Source organism: Heterodontus francisci, chromosome 6 (genome assembly GCF_036365525.1).
Source record: "Heterodontus francisci isolate sHetFra1 chromosome 6, sHetFra1.hap1, whole genome shotgun sequence".
In the NCBI taxonomy this organism is placed as follows: domain Eukaryota; kingdom Metazoa; phylum Chordata; class Chondrichthyes; order Heterodontiformes; family Heterodontidae; genus Heterodontus; species Heterodontus francisci.
In genome coordinates this window covers 36,777,924-36,794,435 of record NC_090376.1, presented here as the reverse complement: position 1 = coordinate 36,794,435, position 16,512 = coordinate 36,777,924, and the positions used below count along the sequence as shown (strand labels likewise).

At 42.8% G+C, this 16,512-nt stretch overlaps 1 protein-coding gene across 6 annotated transcripts in view; it reads left to right on the top strand.

Annotated features, from left to right (window-relative positions):
- The window catches only part of nbeaa (neurobeachin a), a 988,762-nt gene that overhangs the window by 270,751 nt on the left and 701,499 nt on the right, over positions 1-16,512 (top strand). For all 6 annotated transcript variants that reach the window (XM_068033481.1, XM_068033479.1, XM_068033480.1 and 3 more), the window contains exon 22: positions 1,519-2,535. In XM_068033481.1, coding sequence (XP_067889582.1) covers positions 1,519-2,535 — 1,017 coding nt within the window. The remainder of the gene's footprint in view (positions 1-1,518; positions 2,536-16,512) is intronic.

Sequence of the window (16,512 nt, the reverse complement as noted above, 5' to 3'; positions counted from 1 at the left end):
TTTACAATGTCATGGGCAGTTCATTGTCACCCTCTTCTGGTAGATGATAAAAATTGCAATATAGGTATCTTTTCTTAGCTATTTCCTGACTCTGTTGCCTATTAATTCATCCTATGCCTTGATTGGAATGGGAATCAGCTTCATTGTTATGACATTTTTTTCTTTAAGCATTTTCTGTAGTAATTTTTAAAAAATGCTCATATTAGGTCAAATTCTCTTTGTATCTTTGATGTAGCTGAGACTGTTCAGCTGGTAAAGCGGCATTTCTAACTTGGATTGCATGCTGTTGTGTTTCCCTATTATGCTTGAAATGTACTAGGATATTTAACAGTTGATATTGCTTTATATTCATCCTCATTTTTCATTTCTCACACGATCCTCTACTCAGGAGGAGATAGAATAATAGACTTAATCTGCTATTCTGACCAACAACATGCAATGTAAATATCTCTCCCTCTAATACCTTCCCTCTTGATCCCCGAGGTGAAATGCTTAGCCATCAGGTACTGAAGGAAATACACTGCTTTGTCAGCTACTGGCCTGCTTTAGAGCTCTCTTAACTCACTTGATCTGTTTTAGACATGCACTAGATGCATTGGTTTATAAGTATTCTTGGATTCTGTTGTTTTGTCATTGTTGCTAGAAAAACACCATGAATCACAGCAAAATTTTTATACGGAAGTGCCACTCTCTTAGATTATTTTCCAGAAATTGCCAACACATTTTATAGCAGGTCAGAAAGGAGTACAAAATAGAAGTTTTTAATCTGTTAGAAAAAAATTACAAATTGAAAATAAAATAAATCTGCTTGTGCTTTTTAAATTTCTGGAGTCAGCTCAGAAACAAGTAAAAGTGTAACCTCTTTCTCTAACCACACTTTATTACTGTTGCCTAATTAGCAAAAAGCTAGGCTTTAAAACCATTCAGCAGTTGCTGAATTTTAAATGATGTGGCCTCATGTGCAGAAAAGTCTCAAAGTAAGGTGAAATGTTGCCCACAAGTACATGATTTCTTGGAGGTGCTGATGATGTCAGGATTAATTGCTACTATACTAACTAGAGGTGTACTGCATAAAGTAATGCCAAAATATGAGAGATTTATTTTGGACTGAAGAAAAACCTGTGAAATTAGTTTTGTCATGCATTGAGTACATTGCATAACAAATCTGATTTGTGCCACTGTTTAATTTCATTCACTTGTGATTTACATTCCTGATGTTTAAACTGACAAAGTAAAATGATGATTTGTAATAATTTTACAGGTAGATGAACTTCAATTTGTTAGCAGTTTTGTTTTAGCTCCAACTGCTATGTATTTCTTTCAATTAACATGATTTAAATTGGTGGCTTTTGTAGATGAGAAGCAAGAACCATTGTAATATTTTAAATTCAGATTTGATTGTTACTTTTGCAGAGTCACAAGAAGGTTGATGTTTTTAAGCCTATCTGAATGATTTGGTCCTTTAGATATCTGTAACTACAATTGATTTAATTATAACTCTCATACCTGTTTCTGAAGGTCACCTATGAAGCTCACAAAGAGTACTTAGCCAAGATGTATGAAGAGTACCAAAGGCAAGAAGAAGAGAACATCAAAAAAGGAAAAAAGGGTAGTGTCAGCACAATCTCTGGCCTTTCTTCTCAAGCAGTAGGATCGAAAGGAGGCATAGAGATCAGAGAAATTGAAGATGGTTCCCAGACTCAGAGCCCAGAAAGTGAAACTGACTACCCTGTCAGCACAGAATCTAGAAATCTCCTAGTTGAAGCAAGAATATCCAGTAATGGAGCAGGAGGTTCAGACAAACCAACAACAGGAGTACATGTGGAGGTTCATGATCTCTTGGTGGATATCAAAGCTGAGAAGGTAGATGCCACTGAAGTAAAACTTGATGATCTAGATCTGTCACCTGAGACACTGGTATCTACAGAGAATTGTAACCTAGTAGAGGTAGAATCTCTGTTAGACAATGTGTATACCTCTGCTGTTGAGAAACTTCAGAGCAATATTAATAACACCTCAATTTCTCAACAAAGGGAACAAAGAGACAGTGGTCCCTTGATATCTCTGGCAGATGAAAAGGATGATGAACCTGTTAATAGCACCTCATTTCTCTTTGATAAAACAACAAACCATCAGGAAAAACTACTGGCTGAACTACCTTCTGCTGACAATCTTTCTGTTACAAATGTGCCAGAGAACCAAATACATACAAGTACTAGTGATGACCTGGGGCTGTTAGCTCATATGACCAGTAATTCAGATATTACGAGTCCAAAATCTATAATTGAGGGTAAGGATTTCAAAATCCCAACCAATTTGGAAGAAATGAGTATCCTGTCGGAATCCGAGGGAATTGTTCCAAAAGTCATGGAATATGCTGAAATGATTGGCACACCCATTGATTTAGAACCGTCTTCAAAAAAAACTATAGGTAATTTAGACGCTGCTAGCACGGTATCTGATACTGACAGATCTGATGATGGCAAAGAAGCAGGGAAGGAAGTTAAAAAGATTCAAACCACCACCACAACCCAGGTAAGAGTAAAAAAGTTCCTATGCTTTGCTCATCTTGTTAATTTCATTCTGTATTTGTAATAATTTTTAATCAATTTACAAATCAGAACTTAGTACTTTTTGTTTTGTCAGAAATGAGCTAAATGTACTTTTATTTACATTTGTTTTTCGCTTGTACTTGTTTATGCTCTTCAGTGATGCTGTTATCCATCTTTTGCCATGCAGACAGCAGTGTTTAATATGAGATTAACAGTTTCATGACATCCAAAATTAAAGCAGAGAAAAACTACAGACCAAGCTTCTGAGACTTTGAGTTCCAGATGCCAAAAGTGCATTCTTGACTTTATCTCTACTTGCACAAGCCTCTATTCAGATTTCAACAGAATATATTAGGAATGATGTCAACTTTTAGATTGCTTTCTTTACATATGTGGCTCTGTAAGGGCTTGCCCCGGTACCCAAAAATGCCTTGAGAGTCGGATGTCTTGTCCAAACGAGCGATCTTTATTACGAGCATGCAAGGAAAAGTCCTGCTCTCACGAATGATCGTAGGGATTCTACTGGTACAATGTTTGAGCAGTGATTTTGTACAGTTTACAGGAAGTTTACTTGACCAGCTGTTTCTTTAATTACATCATCTCCCATCTACTGTCTTCCCTTATCTCATGTGATTCGTGTGTCTAACAGGCAAGCTTTTCTCAAGTTTCAGGGACCTAAGTTACGCCAGGTATCCCATGATTCCCTATAGGCTAGTCTGCCCTACAGTTCAACCAACTAAATGTTTTGAAGGTAAAACCAGAATTTAATGATAGATCACAGAGAAAGCCTTCTTTAAAGATAGCCATAGAGGGATTTTTAAAAAACTATTAATTCACAGGATACGTGCATTTCTGGCAAGGCCAGCATTTCTTGCCCATCCCTAAAGGCCCTTGAGAAGGTGGTGGTGAGACACCTTCTTGAACTACTGCAGTCTGTGTGGTGAAGGTGCTGTTAGATCAGGAGATCCAGAATTATGACCCAACAGTGATGAAGAAGCAGCAACATATTTCCAAGTTAGGATATGATGTCTTTCTTGGAGGTAGTGGTGTTCCCACATGCACCTGCTGCCTTTTGTCTTTCGAGGTGGTAAAGGGTGCAGATTTTGGAGGTACTATTGAAGAAGCCTTGGCGATTTGCTGCAATGCATCTTGGAGATGGTATATACTCCAGCCACGTTGAGCCAGTCATGGAGGGGGTGATTATTTAAGGTGGTGGACGGGCTGCCGATCTAGTGGACTGTTTTGTCCAGGATGGTGTTGAGTTTCTCAAATGTTGTTGGAGCTGCACTTAATCAGGCAAGCAGAGAGTATTCTGTCACACTGCTGATTTGAATCCTGTATGTGGTGGAAAAGCTTTGGTGAGTCAGGAGGTGATTTATTCACTGTAGAATACCCAGCCTTTTTATTTTTTATTCTTTCATGGGATGTGGGCATCACTGGCAAGGCCAGCATTTGTTGCTCATTTCTAATTGCCCTTGACAACTGGCTTGCTAGGCCATTTCAGAGGGTAGTTAAGAGTCAAACATATTGCAGTGGGTCTGGAGTCACATGTAGACGAGACGAGGTAAGGACAGCAGATTAGGACATTAATGAACCATTTTACAACAATCGATGATGGTGTCATGACCATACAAATTAGGAGCAGGAGTAGGCCACTCGGCCCATCGAGTCTGCTCCGCTATTCAATAAGATCATGGCTGATTTGATTGTAACCTCGACTCCACATTCCCACCTACCCACGATAACCTTTCATCCCCTTGCTTATCAAGAATTTATCTACCTCTGCCATAAAATATTTAAAGACTCTGCTTCTACCGCCTTTTGAGGAAGAGCGTTCCAAAGTCTCACGACCCCGTGAGAGAAAAAATTTCTCCTCATCTCTGAAATGGTCATCCCCTTATTTTTAAATAGTGACCCCTAGTTCTAGATTCTCCCACAAGGGGAAACATCCTTTCCACATCCACCCCTTAGAATCTTAAAAGTTTCAATCAAGACATCTCTTACACTTCTAAACTCCAGTGGATACAAACCTAGCCTGTCCAGCCTTTCCTCATAAGACAAACTGCCCATTCCAGTTATTAGTCTAGTAAGTCTTCTCTGAACTGCTTCCAACGCATTTACATCCTTTAAATAAGGAGACCAATACTGTACACAGTACTCCAGATGTGGTCTCACCAATGCCTGTATAAATGAAGCATAACCTCCCTACTCTTTGTGTTCTATTCCCCTCACAATAATTGATAACATTATATTAACTTTCCTAATTACTTGCTGTACCTGCATACTAACCTTTTGTGATTCATGCACTAAGACACCCAGATCCCTCTGCATCCCAGAGCTCTGCAATCTCTCACCATTTAGTTAATATGCTTTTTTATTCTGCCTGCCAAAATAGACAATTTCACATTTTCCCACATTACACTCCATTTGCCAGATCTTTGCTCACTCACTAAACCTATCTGTATCCCTTTGTTGCCTCCTTATTATCTCTTCACAGTTTACTTTCCTACCTGTCTTTGTGTCATCAGCGATTTTAGTAACCATACCTTCAGTCCCTTCATCCAAGTCATTTTATAAATTGTAACTATTACTGAGACTAGCTTTCAGTTTCAGATTTTTTAATTAATTAATAGAATTTAAATTCCACTAGCTGCCATGGTAGGATATGAACCCATGTCCCCAGGGCATTAGGCAAACCAATGACCAAAGCCTCTGACCTGCTCTTGTAGCACAGTATTTATGTGGCTGGTCCAGTTAAGTTTCTGATCAATTCTGAAGGTGGGGGATTCAACGATGGTAAAGCCATTGAATGGCTAGGGGTGTTGGTCAGACTCTCTGTGTCGGAGATGGTCATTGCCTGACAATTGCAGAAATGTTACTTGCCAGTTATTGGCCCAAGCCTGGATATTTTCCAGGTCTTGCTGCATATAGGCATGGACTGCTTCATTGTCTGAGGAATTGTGAATGGAACTGAGCACTGTGCAATCATCAGCAAACATCTCTACCTCTGACCTTATGACGGAGAAAAGGTCATTGATGAAGTAGCCTAAGATGGTTGGGCCTAGGACATTGCCCTTAGGAGCTTTCACAGTGAACAAAGATAATTACAGCACAGGAACAGGCCCTTCGGCCCTCCAAGCCTGCGCCGATCCAGATCCTCTCTCTACACATGTCGCCTATTTTCTAAGGTTCTGTATCTCTTTTCTTCCTGCCCATTCATGTATCTGTCTAGATACATCTTAAAAGACTCCATCGTGCCCGCGTCTACCACCTCCGCTGGCAACGCGTTCCAGGTGCCCACCACCCTCTGCGTAAAGAACTTTCCACGCATATCCCCCCTAAACATTTCCCCTTTCACTTTGAACTCGTGTCCTCTCGTAATTGAAACCCCCACTCTGGGAAAAAGCCTCTTGCTGTCCACCCTGTCTATACCTCTCATGATTTTGTACACCTCAATCAGGTCCCCCCTCAACCTCCGTCTTTCTAATGAAAATAATCCTAATCTGCTCAACCTCTCTTCATAGCTAGCGCCCTCCATACCAGGCAACATCCTGGTGAACCTCCTCTGCACCCTCTCCAAAGCATCCACATCCTTTTGATAATGTGGCGACCAGAACTGTACGCAGTATTCCAAATGTGGCCGAACCAAAGTCCTATACAACTGTAACATGACCTGCCAACTCTTGTACTCAATGCCCCGTCCGATGAAGGAAAGCATGCCGTATGCCTTCTTGACCACTCTATTTACCTGCGTTGCCACCTTCAGGGAACAGTGGACCTGAACACCCAAATCTCTCTGGACATCAATTTTCCCCAGGACTTTTCCATTTACTGTATAGTTCACTCTTGAATTGGATCTTCCAAAATGCATCACCTCGCATTTGCCCTGATTGAACTCCATCTGCCATTTCTCTGCCCAACTCTCTAATCTATCTATATTCTGCTGTATTCTCTGACAGTCCCCTTCACTATCTGCTACTCCACCAGTCTTAGTGTCGTCTGCAAACTTGCTAATCAGACCACCTATACTTTCCTCCAAATCATTAATGTATATCACAAACAACAGTGGTCCCAGCACGGATCCCTGTGGAACACCACTGGTCACACGTCTCCATTTTGAGAAACTCCCCTCTACTGCTACTCTCTGTCTCCTGTTGCCCAGCCAGTTCTTTATCCATCTAGCTAGTACACCTTGGACCCCATGCGCCTTCACTTTCTCCATCAGCCTGCCATGGGGAACCTTATCAAACGCCTTACTGAAGTCCATGTATATGACATCGACAGCCCTTCCCTCATCAATCAACTTTGTCATTTCCTCAAAGAATTCTATTAAGTTGGTAAGACATGACCTTCCCTGCACAAAACCATGTTGCCTATCACTGATGAGCCCATTTTCTTCCAAATGGGAATAGATCCTATCCCTCAGTATCTTCTCCAGCAGCTTCCCTACCACTGACGTCAGGCTCACCGGTCTATAATTACCTGGATTATCCCTGCTACCCTTCTTAAACAAGGGGACAACATTAGCAATTCTCCAGTCCTCCGGGACCTCACCCGTGTTTAAGGATGCTGCAAAGATATCTGTTAAGGCCCCAGCTATTTCCTCTCTCGCTTCCCTCAGTAACCTGGGATAGATCCCATCCGGACCTGGGGACTTGTCCACCTTAATGCCCTTTAGAATACCCAACACTTCCTCCCTCCTTATGCCGACTTGACCTAGAGTAATCAAACATCTGTTCCTAACCTCAACATCCGTCATGTCCCTCTCCTCGGTGAATACCGATGCAAAGTACTCGTTTAGAATCTCACCCATTTTCTCTGAGTCCAAGCATAACATTCCTCCTTTGTCCTTTAGTGGGCCAATCCTTTCTCTAGTTACCCTCTTTCTCCTTATATATGAATAAAAGGCTTTGGGATTTTCCTTAACCCTGTTTGCTAAAGATGTCCTGAGACTGAGATAATTGGCCTCCAAAAGCATAACTGTCTTCCTTTGTGCTCGGTATGATTCCAGCTGGTGAGGAGTTTTTCCCTGATTCCCATGAAAATTTTTTACCAGGGCTCCTTGGTGCCACACTCAGCCAGATGCTGCTTTGGTTTCAATGGCAGTCATTCTCACCTCACCTCTGGAATTTAGCTCTTTTGTCCATGTTTGGACCAAAGCTGTAACAATCTGGAGGTGATTGGTTCTGACGGAACCCAAATCGAGCATTGATGAGCAGTTGTTGCAGAGTAAGTTCCGCTTGATAGCACTGTCAAAGGCAACTTCCATGACTTTGCTGATAATTGAGAGTAGATTGATGGAATGATATTGGCCAGAGTGGATTTGTTCTGCTTTATGTGGACAGGGCATACCTGGACAATTTCCACTTTGTTGGGTTAATGCCAGTTTTGCAGCTTTTCTTGGCTAGAGATATGGATAGTTCTGGAGCATAATGCATTATCATTACGGCAGGGAAGTTGTTGGGGTCCATAGCCTTTGCTGTATCCAGTGCGTTCAGCCGTTTCTTCTAATCACGTGGAGCAAATCAATTTGGCTGTAGACTAGCATCTGTGATGAGAAACTCATGAGGCCGAGATGGCTAAAGATGATTGTGAACACATCAGGCCTTGTCTTTTGCACTCACATGCTGGGCTCCTCCATTGTTGAGGACATGGAAGTACATGGAAGTATAGTGAGTAAAGGAATAGGCGGATAGAGCAGTTGAATACGTGACTGAAGAGATGGTGCAGGAGGGAGGGCTTTAGATTCCTGGATCACTGGGTCTGTTTCTGGCGAAGGTGGGACCTGTACAAGTTGGATGGGTTGCACCTGAACCGGAACGGGACCAACATTCTGGCTGGGAGGTTGCTAGTGCTGTTGGAGGTTTAAACTAATTTGACAGGGGGCTGGGCTACAGAATGGAGGTACATTAGAGGGTGATGCACAGTCAAATATAGAAGAGAAACTAAGTCAGTCTGGAAGGCAGAGGAAATATAGACCTGTTAAGGCACAAGCGAATAATGTAAGGCTGGATTGCAACTATTTTAACGCAAGGAGTCTTAGTAGTAAGGCAGATGAATTGAGGGCGTTGATTAATACATGGGAATATGATATTATTTATTTATTTATTTAGAAATACAGCACTGAAACAGGTCCTTCGGCCCACCGAGTCTGTGCTGACCAAGAACCACCCATTTATACTAACCCTACAGTAATCCCAAATTCCCTACCACCTACCTACACTAGGGGCAATTTATAATGGCCAATTTACCGATCACCTGCAAGTCTTTGGCAGTGGGAGGAAACCGGAGCACCCGGCGATAACCCACGCGGTCACAGGGAGAACTTGCAAACTCCGCACAGGCAGTACCCAGAATTGAACCCGGGTCCCTGCGAGGCTGCAGTGCTAACCACTGCGCCACTGTGCCGCTCTGTGCTATCACAGAGACATGGTTGAGGGAAGGGCAGGACTGGCAGCTCAGTATTCCAGTGTATAGAATCTTCATGCGTGACGGGGTGTGGGGGAGGGTGTAAAAGAGGAGATGGCATTGCACTATTGATCAAGGAGTCAATTACTGCAGTAAGGAGGGATGATATCTTAGAAGGTTCTTCAAATGAGGCCATATGGGTAGAACTTAAAAACAAAAAGGTGGCAATCATTTGGCTGGGAGTGTACTACAGGCCTTCAAACAGTCAGTGAGAGATAGAGGAGCAGATATGTAGGCAAATCTCAGAGAGGTGTAAAAATAAAAGGGTAATAATAGTAGGGGATTTCAACTTCCCCAATATTAACTGGGATAGTCTTAGTGCAAAAGGCTTAAAGGGGCGGAATTCTGAAAGTGCATACAGGAGAGCTTTTTGAGCCAGCACGTGGAAAGTCCTACAAGAGAAGTGCGGGGACTGGACCTAATCCTAGGGAATGAAGCCAGACAAGTGGTAGAAGTGTCAGTGGGGGAGCATTTCGACCATAACTCTAAGCTTTAAGGTAGTTATGGAAAAGGACAAAGAGGGACTGGAAATAAAGGTACTGAATTGGGGGAAGGTCGATTTCAATATGATAAAACAGGAAATGGCCAAAGTGGAATGGAGCAGCTACTTATGGGAAAGTCTACATCAGGCCAGTGGGAATCATTCAAAAAGGAAATAGTGAGAGTTCAGGGCCAACATGTACCCGTAAAGATGAAAGGTAGGACCAACAAGTCCAGGGAACCCTGGATGTCAAGGGATATAGAAGATTGGATAAGGAAAGAAAAGGAGTCTTATGGCGGATTCTGAGTGCTGAAAACAGCAGTGGCCCAGAAGAGTATAGAAAATGTAGGGGAGGTACTTAAAAAAAAAAGTAATTAGGAGAGCAAAGAGGGGTCATGAAAAACCACTGGCAGGCATGATAAAGGAAAATCCCAAGGCGTTTTATAAGTATATTAAGGGCAGGAGGATAACCAGAGAAAGAGTAGCGCCCATTAGGGATCAAAGTGGCAACTGTGTGTGGAGCCGGAGGGCATAGGTGAGGTTTTAAATGATTACTTATCATCTGTATTCACTATGGAGAAAGACGATGTAGGTGTAGAGATCAGGGAGGGGGATTGTGATATACTCGAATAAATTAGCATTGAAAGGGAGGAAGTATTATCTGTTTTAGCGGGCTTAAAAGTGGATAAATCCCCAGGCCCAGATGAGATGTATCCCAGGCTGTTATGTGAGGCAAGGGAGGAGATGGCAAGGGCTCTGACACAAATTTTCAAATCCTCTCTGGAGGACAGTGAATGTGGTACCATTATTCAAGAAGGGTAGCGGGGATAAACCAGGTAATTACAGGTCGGTGAGTCTAACATCAGTGGTAGGGAAACTATTGGAAAAACCTCTGAGGGGCAGGATTAATCTCCACTTGGAGAGGCAGGGATTAATCAAGGATAGTCAGCATGGCTTTGTCAGGGGAGATCATGTCTAACAAACTTGATTGAATTTTTCGAGGAGGTGAGTAGATGTGTAGATGAGGGTAAAGTAGTTGATGTAGTCTACATGGACAACAGTAAGGCTTTTGATAAGGTCCCGCATGGGAGATTGGTTAAGAAGGTAAGAGCCCATGGGATCCAGGGCAATTTGGCAAATTCGATCCAAAATTGGCTTAGTGGCAGGAGGCAGAGGGTGATGGTAGAGGGTGATTTCTGCGAGTGGAAGCCTGTGACCACTGGTGTACCGCAGGGATCGGTGCTGAGACCCTTGTTGTTTGTAGTGTACATTAATGATTTAGACGTGAATATAGGAGGTATGGTCAACAAGTTTGCAGATGTCACAAAAATTGGTGGTGTCATAAATAGTAAGGAGGAAAGCCTTACATTACAGGACGATATAGATGGTCTGGTAAGATGGGCGGAGCAGTGGCAAATGGAATTTAATCTCGAAGTGTGAAGTGATGCATTTTGGGAGGACTAACAAGGCAAGGGAATATACAATGGGTGGTAGGACCCTAGGATGGACAGAGGGTCAGAGAGGCCTTGGTGTACTTGTCCATAGATCACTGAAGGCAAAAGCACAGGTAGATAAGGATTTAGGAAGGCATACGGGACGCTTGCCTTTATTAGCCGAGGCATAGAATACAAGAGCAGGGAGGTTATGTTGGAACTGTATAAAACGCTAGTTAGGCCACAGCTGGAGTACTGTGTACAGTTCTGGTCACCACACTATAGGAAGGATGTGATTGCACTGGAGAGGGTGCAGAGGAGATTCACCAGGATGTTACCTGGGCTGGAGCATTTCAGTTATGAGGAGAGACTGGATAGGCTAGGGTTGTTTTCCTTAGAGCAGAGAAGACTGAGGGGGGACCTAACTGAGGTATACAAAATTATGAGGGGCATTGATAGGATAGATGGGAAGAAACTTTTTCCCTTAGTAACCAGGGGGCATAGATTTAAGGTAAGGGGCAGGAGGTTTAGAGGGGATTTGAGGGAAAAAGATTTCAACACTCCCCCCTGCTCTCATGCTCACATCTCTATCCTGGGCTTGCTGCAGTGTTCCAGTGAACATCAACGCAAGCTCGAGGAACAGCATCTCATTTACTGATTAGGCACACTACAGCCTGCCGGACTGAACATTGAGTTCAATAATTTCAGGGCACGATGGGCCCCCTATTTTACTTTTATTTTTAGTTATTTTTTCTTTTTTACATTTTTTACAATTTTTTTTTTGTTTATTTAATTTCATCTTAGTTTGTTCAGTTTGCTTACCCACTGTTTTTTTTTCATGTTTGTACTTGCTGCTGTTCAATCTTCAGTCCGGTAACACCCTCTCTGTACTAATGCTTTGTCTTTCAACACACCATTAACATATTGTTTGCCTTTGCTCCGTGACCTTTTGGTCAGCTATGTGGCCTTATCCAATCTACACCTTCTTTGTTATCTCTTGCCCCACCCCCGCCTCACTTGCTTATAACCTTTGACATTTCTAATATTTGCTAGTTCCGAAGAAGGGTCACTGACCCGAAATGTTTCTTCTCTTTCCACAGATGCTGCCAGACCTGCTGAGTGGTTCCAGCATTTCTTGTTTTTATTTCACCCAGAGGGTGGTTGGAATCTAGAACAAACTGCCTGAAGGGGGGGTGGTAAAGGCAGGAAACCTCACAACATTTAAGAAGTATTTAGATGAGCACTTAAAACGCCATAGCATACAAGGCCACGGGTCAAGTGCTGGAAAATGGGATTAGTATAGATAGGTGCTGAATGACCGGCACAGACACGATGGGCCGAAGGGCCTGTTTCTGTGCTGTATAATTCTATGACTATGACTCATGGAGCCTCCTTCACCTATTAGCTGTTTAATTGTCCACCACCATTCATGACTGGATTTGGCAGGACTGCAGAGCTTTGATCTGATCCATTGATTGTGGGATCACTTATCTTTGTCTATAGCATATTGCTTCTGCTGTTTAGTATGCATGTATTCTTGTTTTGTAGTTTCACCAGGTTGGCACCTCATTTTCAGGTATGGCTAGTGTTGCCCTTTGTGTGCTCTTCTTAACTCCTCATTGAAGCAGGGTTGGACTCCTGGCTTGCTGGTGATTATGGTGGAGTAAGGGATATAAGAACCAGGAGCAGGAGTAGACAATTCAGCCCCTCAAGCCTGCTCCGCCATTCAATACAATCATGGCTGATCTCTGAGCCTCAACTCCACTTTTCTGCCCGTTCTCAATAACCCTTCAACCCATGACTAATTAAAAATTTGTCTATCTCTTCCTTAAATTTACTCAATATCCTGGCATCCACCGCACTCTGGGGCAGTAAATTCCACAGACTCATGACCCTTTGAGAGAAGTAATTTCTCCGCATCTCTATGACCTCTCATTCTGGATTGCCCCACTGGAGGAAACATCCTCTCTACATCTACTTTGTTAATTCCTTTAATCATCTTATATACCTCAATTAGATCTCCCCTCATTCTTCTAAACTCTAGAGAGTAAAGGCCTAAACTGCTCAATCTCTCTTCATAAGACAAACCCCTCATCTCTGGAATCAATCTAGTGAGCCTCCTCTGAACTGCCTCCAATGAAACTACATCCCTCCTCAAGTAAGGAGACCAAAACTGTACGCAATACTCCAGGTGTGGTCTCAATAATACATTGTACAGTTGCAGCAACTCTTCCCTACTTTTATACACTATTCCGTTAGCAATAAATGCCAAAATTCCATTTGCCTTCCTTAGTACCTGCTGCACCTGCATCCTAGTTTTCTGTGATTCATGCACAAGGACACCCAGATCCCTCTGCATTGAAGCACTCTGAAGTTTCTCTCCATTTAGATAGTTTGCCTTTCTATTCTTCCGACCAAAATGGATAACCTCACACTTATCCACGTTAAACTTTATGTCGTCATTGTCGACAGGAGTAGTGCCGGAGGACTGGAGGATAGCAAATGTTGTCCCCTTGTTCAAGAAGGGGAGTAGAGACAGCCCTGGTAATTATAGACCTGTGAGCCTTACTTCGGTTGTGGGTAAAATGTTGGAAAAGGTTATAAGAGACAGGATTTATAATCATCTTGAAAAGAATAAGTTCATTTGCGATAGTCAGCACGGTTTTGTGAAAGGTAGGTCGTGCCTCACAAACCTTATTGAGTTTTTCGAGAAGGTGACCAAACAGGTGGATGAGGGTAAAGCCGTGGATGTGGTGTATATGGATTTCAGTAAGGCGTATGATAAGGTTCCCCACGGTAGGCTATTGCAGAAAATACGGAAGTATGGGGTTGAAGGTGATTTAGAGCTTTGGATCAGAAATTGGCTAGCTGAAAGAAGACAGAGGGTGGTGGTTGATGGCAAATGTTCATCCTGGAGTTTAGTTACTAGTGGTGTACCGCAAGGTTCTGTTTTGGGGCCACTGCTGTTTGTCATTTTTATAAACGACCTGGATGAGGGTGTAGAAGGGTGGGTTAGTAAATTTGCGGATGACACGAAGGTCGGTGGAGTTGTGGATAGTGTCGAAGGGTGTTGTAGGGTACAGAGGGACATAGATAGGCTGCAGAGCTGGGCTGAGAGATGGCAAATGGAGTTTAATGCGGAGAAGTGTGAGGTGATTCACTTTGGAAGGAGTAACAGCAATGCAGAGTACTGGGCTAATGGGAAGATTCTTGGTAGTGTAGATGAGCAGAGAGATCTTGGTATCCAGGTACATAAATCCCTGAAAGTTGCTACCCAGGTTAATAGGGCTGTTAAGAAGGCATATGGTGTGTTAGCCTTTATTAGTAGGGGGATCGAGTTTCGGAGCCACGAGGTCATGATGCAGCTGTACAAAACTCTGGTGAGGCCGCACCTTGAGTATTGCGTGCAGTTCTGGCCACCGCATTATAGGAAGGATGTGGAAGCTTTGGAAAGGGTGCAGAGGAGATTTACTAGGATGTTGCCTGGTATGGAAGGAAGGTCTTACGAGGAAAGGCTGAGGGACTTGGGGTTGTTTTCGTTAGAGAGAAGGAGGAGGAGAGGTGACTTAATAGAGACATATAAGATAATCAGAGGGTTAGATAGGGTGGATAGTGAGAGTCTTTTTCCTCGGATGATGATGGCAAACACGAGGGGACATAGCTTTAAGTTGAGGGGTGAAAGATATAGGACAGATGTCAGAGGTAGTTTCTTTACGCAGAGAGTAGTAGGGGCGTGGAACGCCCTGCCTGCAACAGTAGTAGACTCGCCAACTTTAAGGGCATTTAAGTGGTCATTGGATAGACATATGGATGTAAATGGAATAGTGTAGGTCAGATGATCGGCGCAACATCGAGGGCCGAAGGGCCTGTACTGCGCTGTAATATTCTAATTCTAAAAAAAACCTCCATCTGCCAAATTTTGGCCCATTCACCTAACCTATACATATCCATTTGCAAGTTTCTTATTTACAGCAACTTACTGTCCCACCTATTTTAGTGTCATCTGCAAATTTGGCTACAGTAGCTTCTTTCCCTGCATCCAAGTCATTAATATAGATTGTAAATAGTTGGGCCCTGAGGACCAAACCCTGTGGCACCCCAGTAGTTACATCTTGGCACACAGAAAAGGACCCATTTATCCTGACTCTCTGTTTTCTGTTGGTTAGCCAATCCTCTATCCAAGCTAATAAATTGCCCCTAACCCCATGTGATCTTACCTTTTATGCGGCACCTTATCAAATGCCTTCTGCAAGTCCAGATGTACTACATCTACAGGATCCCCATTATCCAATTTACTTGTTACATCTTCGAAGATTTACCCTTCATAAAAACATGTTGACTCTGATAGATTGCTATTTGACTTTCTAAATGTCCTGTTAATACTTCCTTAATAATGGATTCTAACAATTTCCCAACGACAGATGTTAAACTAAATGGTCTATAGTTTCCTACTTTCTGCCTCCCTTCCTTTTTGAATAAGGGCGTTATATTAGCATTTTCCCAATCCACTGGAATCTTTCCCGCATCCAGGGAATTTTGGAATATTATAACCAATGGATCCACTATCTCCTCTGCCACTTCCTCTAAGACCCAAGGATGTAGGCCATCAGGCCCTGGGGACTTGTCTGCCTTCAATCCCAATAGTTTGCTCAGTACTTTTTCCCTAGTGATGATGATTGTTCTAAGTTCCTCCCTTTCCATAACCTCTGCATTACCTGTTACTATTAGGATGGTACTAGTGTCCTCCACCATGAAAACTGAGGCAAAATACTGATTTAGTGTCTCCGCCATTTCTGTGTTCCCCACTATTAACTCCCCAGTCTCATCCTCCAAGGGACCAACATTCACTTTAGCTACTCTCTTCCCTTTTATATACTTATAGAAGCTTTTGCTATCTGTTTTTATATTTTGCACTTGTTTTCTTTCATAATTTACCTTTTCTCTTTTTATTATTTATTTATTTAGAGATACAGCACTGAAGCAGGCCCTTCGGCCCACAGAGTCTGTGCCGACCAACAACCACCCATTTATACTAATCCTACATTAATCCCATATTCTCTATTACATCCCCACCATTCTCCTACCACCTACCTATACTACGGGCAATATACAATGGCCAATTTACCTATCAACCTGCAAGTCTTTGGAGGTGGGAGGAAACCGGAGCACCAGGCGGAAGCCCACAGGGAGAACTTGCAAACTCCGCACAGGCAGTACCCAGAACTGAACCCGGGTTGCTGGAGCTGTGAGGCTGCGGTGCTAACCACTGCGCCACCCTTTGTTGATCTTTAAAAGTTTCCCAATCTTCCAGCCTTGCACTGGCCTTTGCAATATGGTATACCTTAGTTTTTGTCTTTGTTATCCTTAACTTCCTTACTTAGCCATGGATGTTTTTCCCCCTCTTAGAATCTTTCTTCCTGTCTGGAATATATTTTAGTTGGGAGCAATTGAATATCTCCTTAAACATCTACCACTGCTTATCAACTGTCCGACCTTTTAATCTTCCTGCCTAGTCCACTAGGGCCAAATCTGTCCTCATGCCTATGTAATTACCTTTGTTTAACTCCAGAATGCTGGT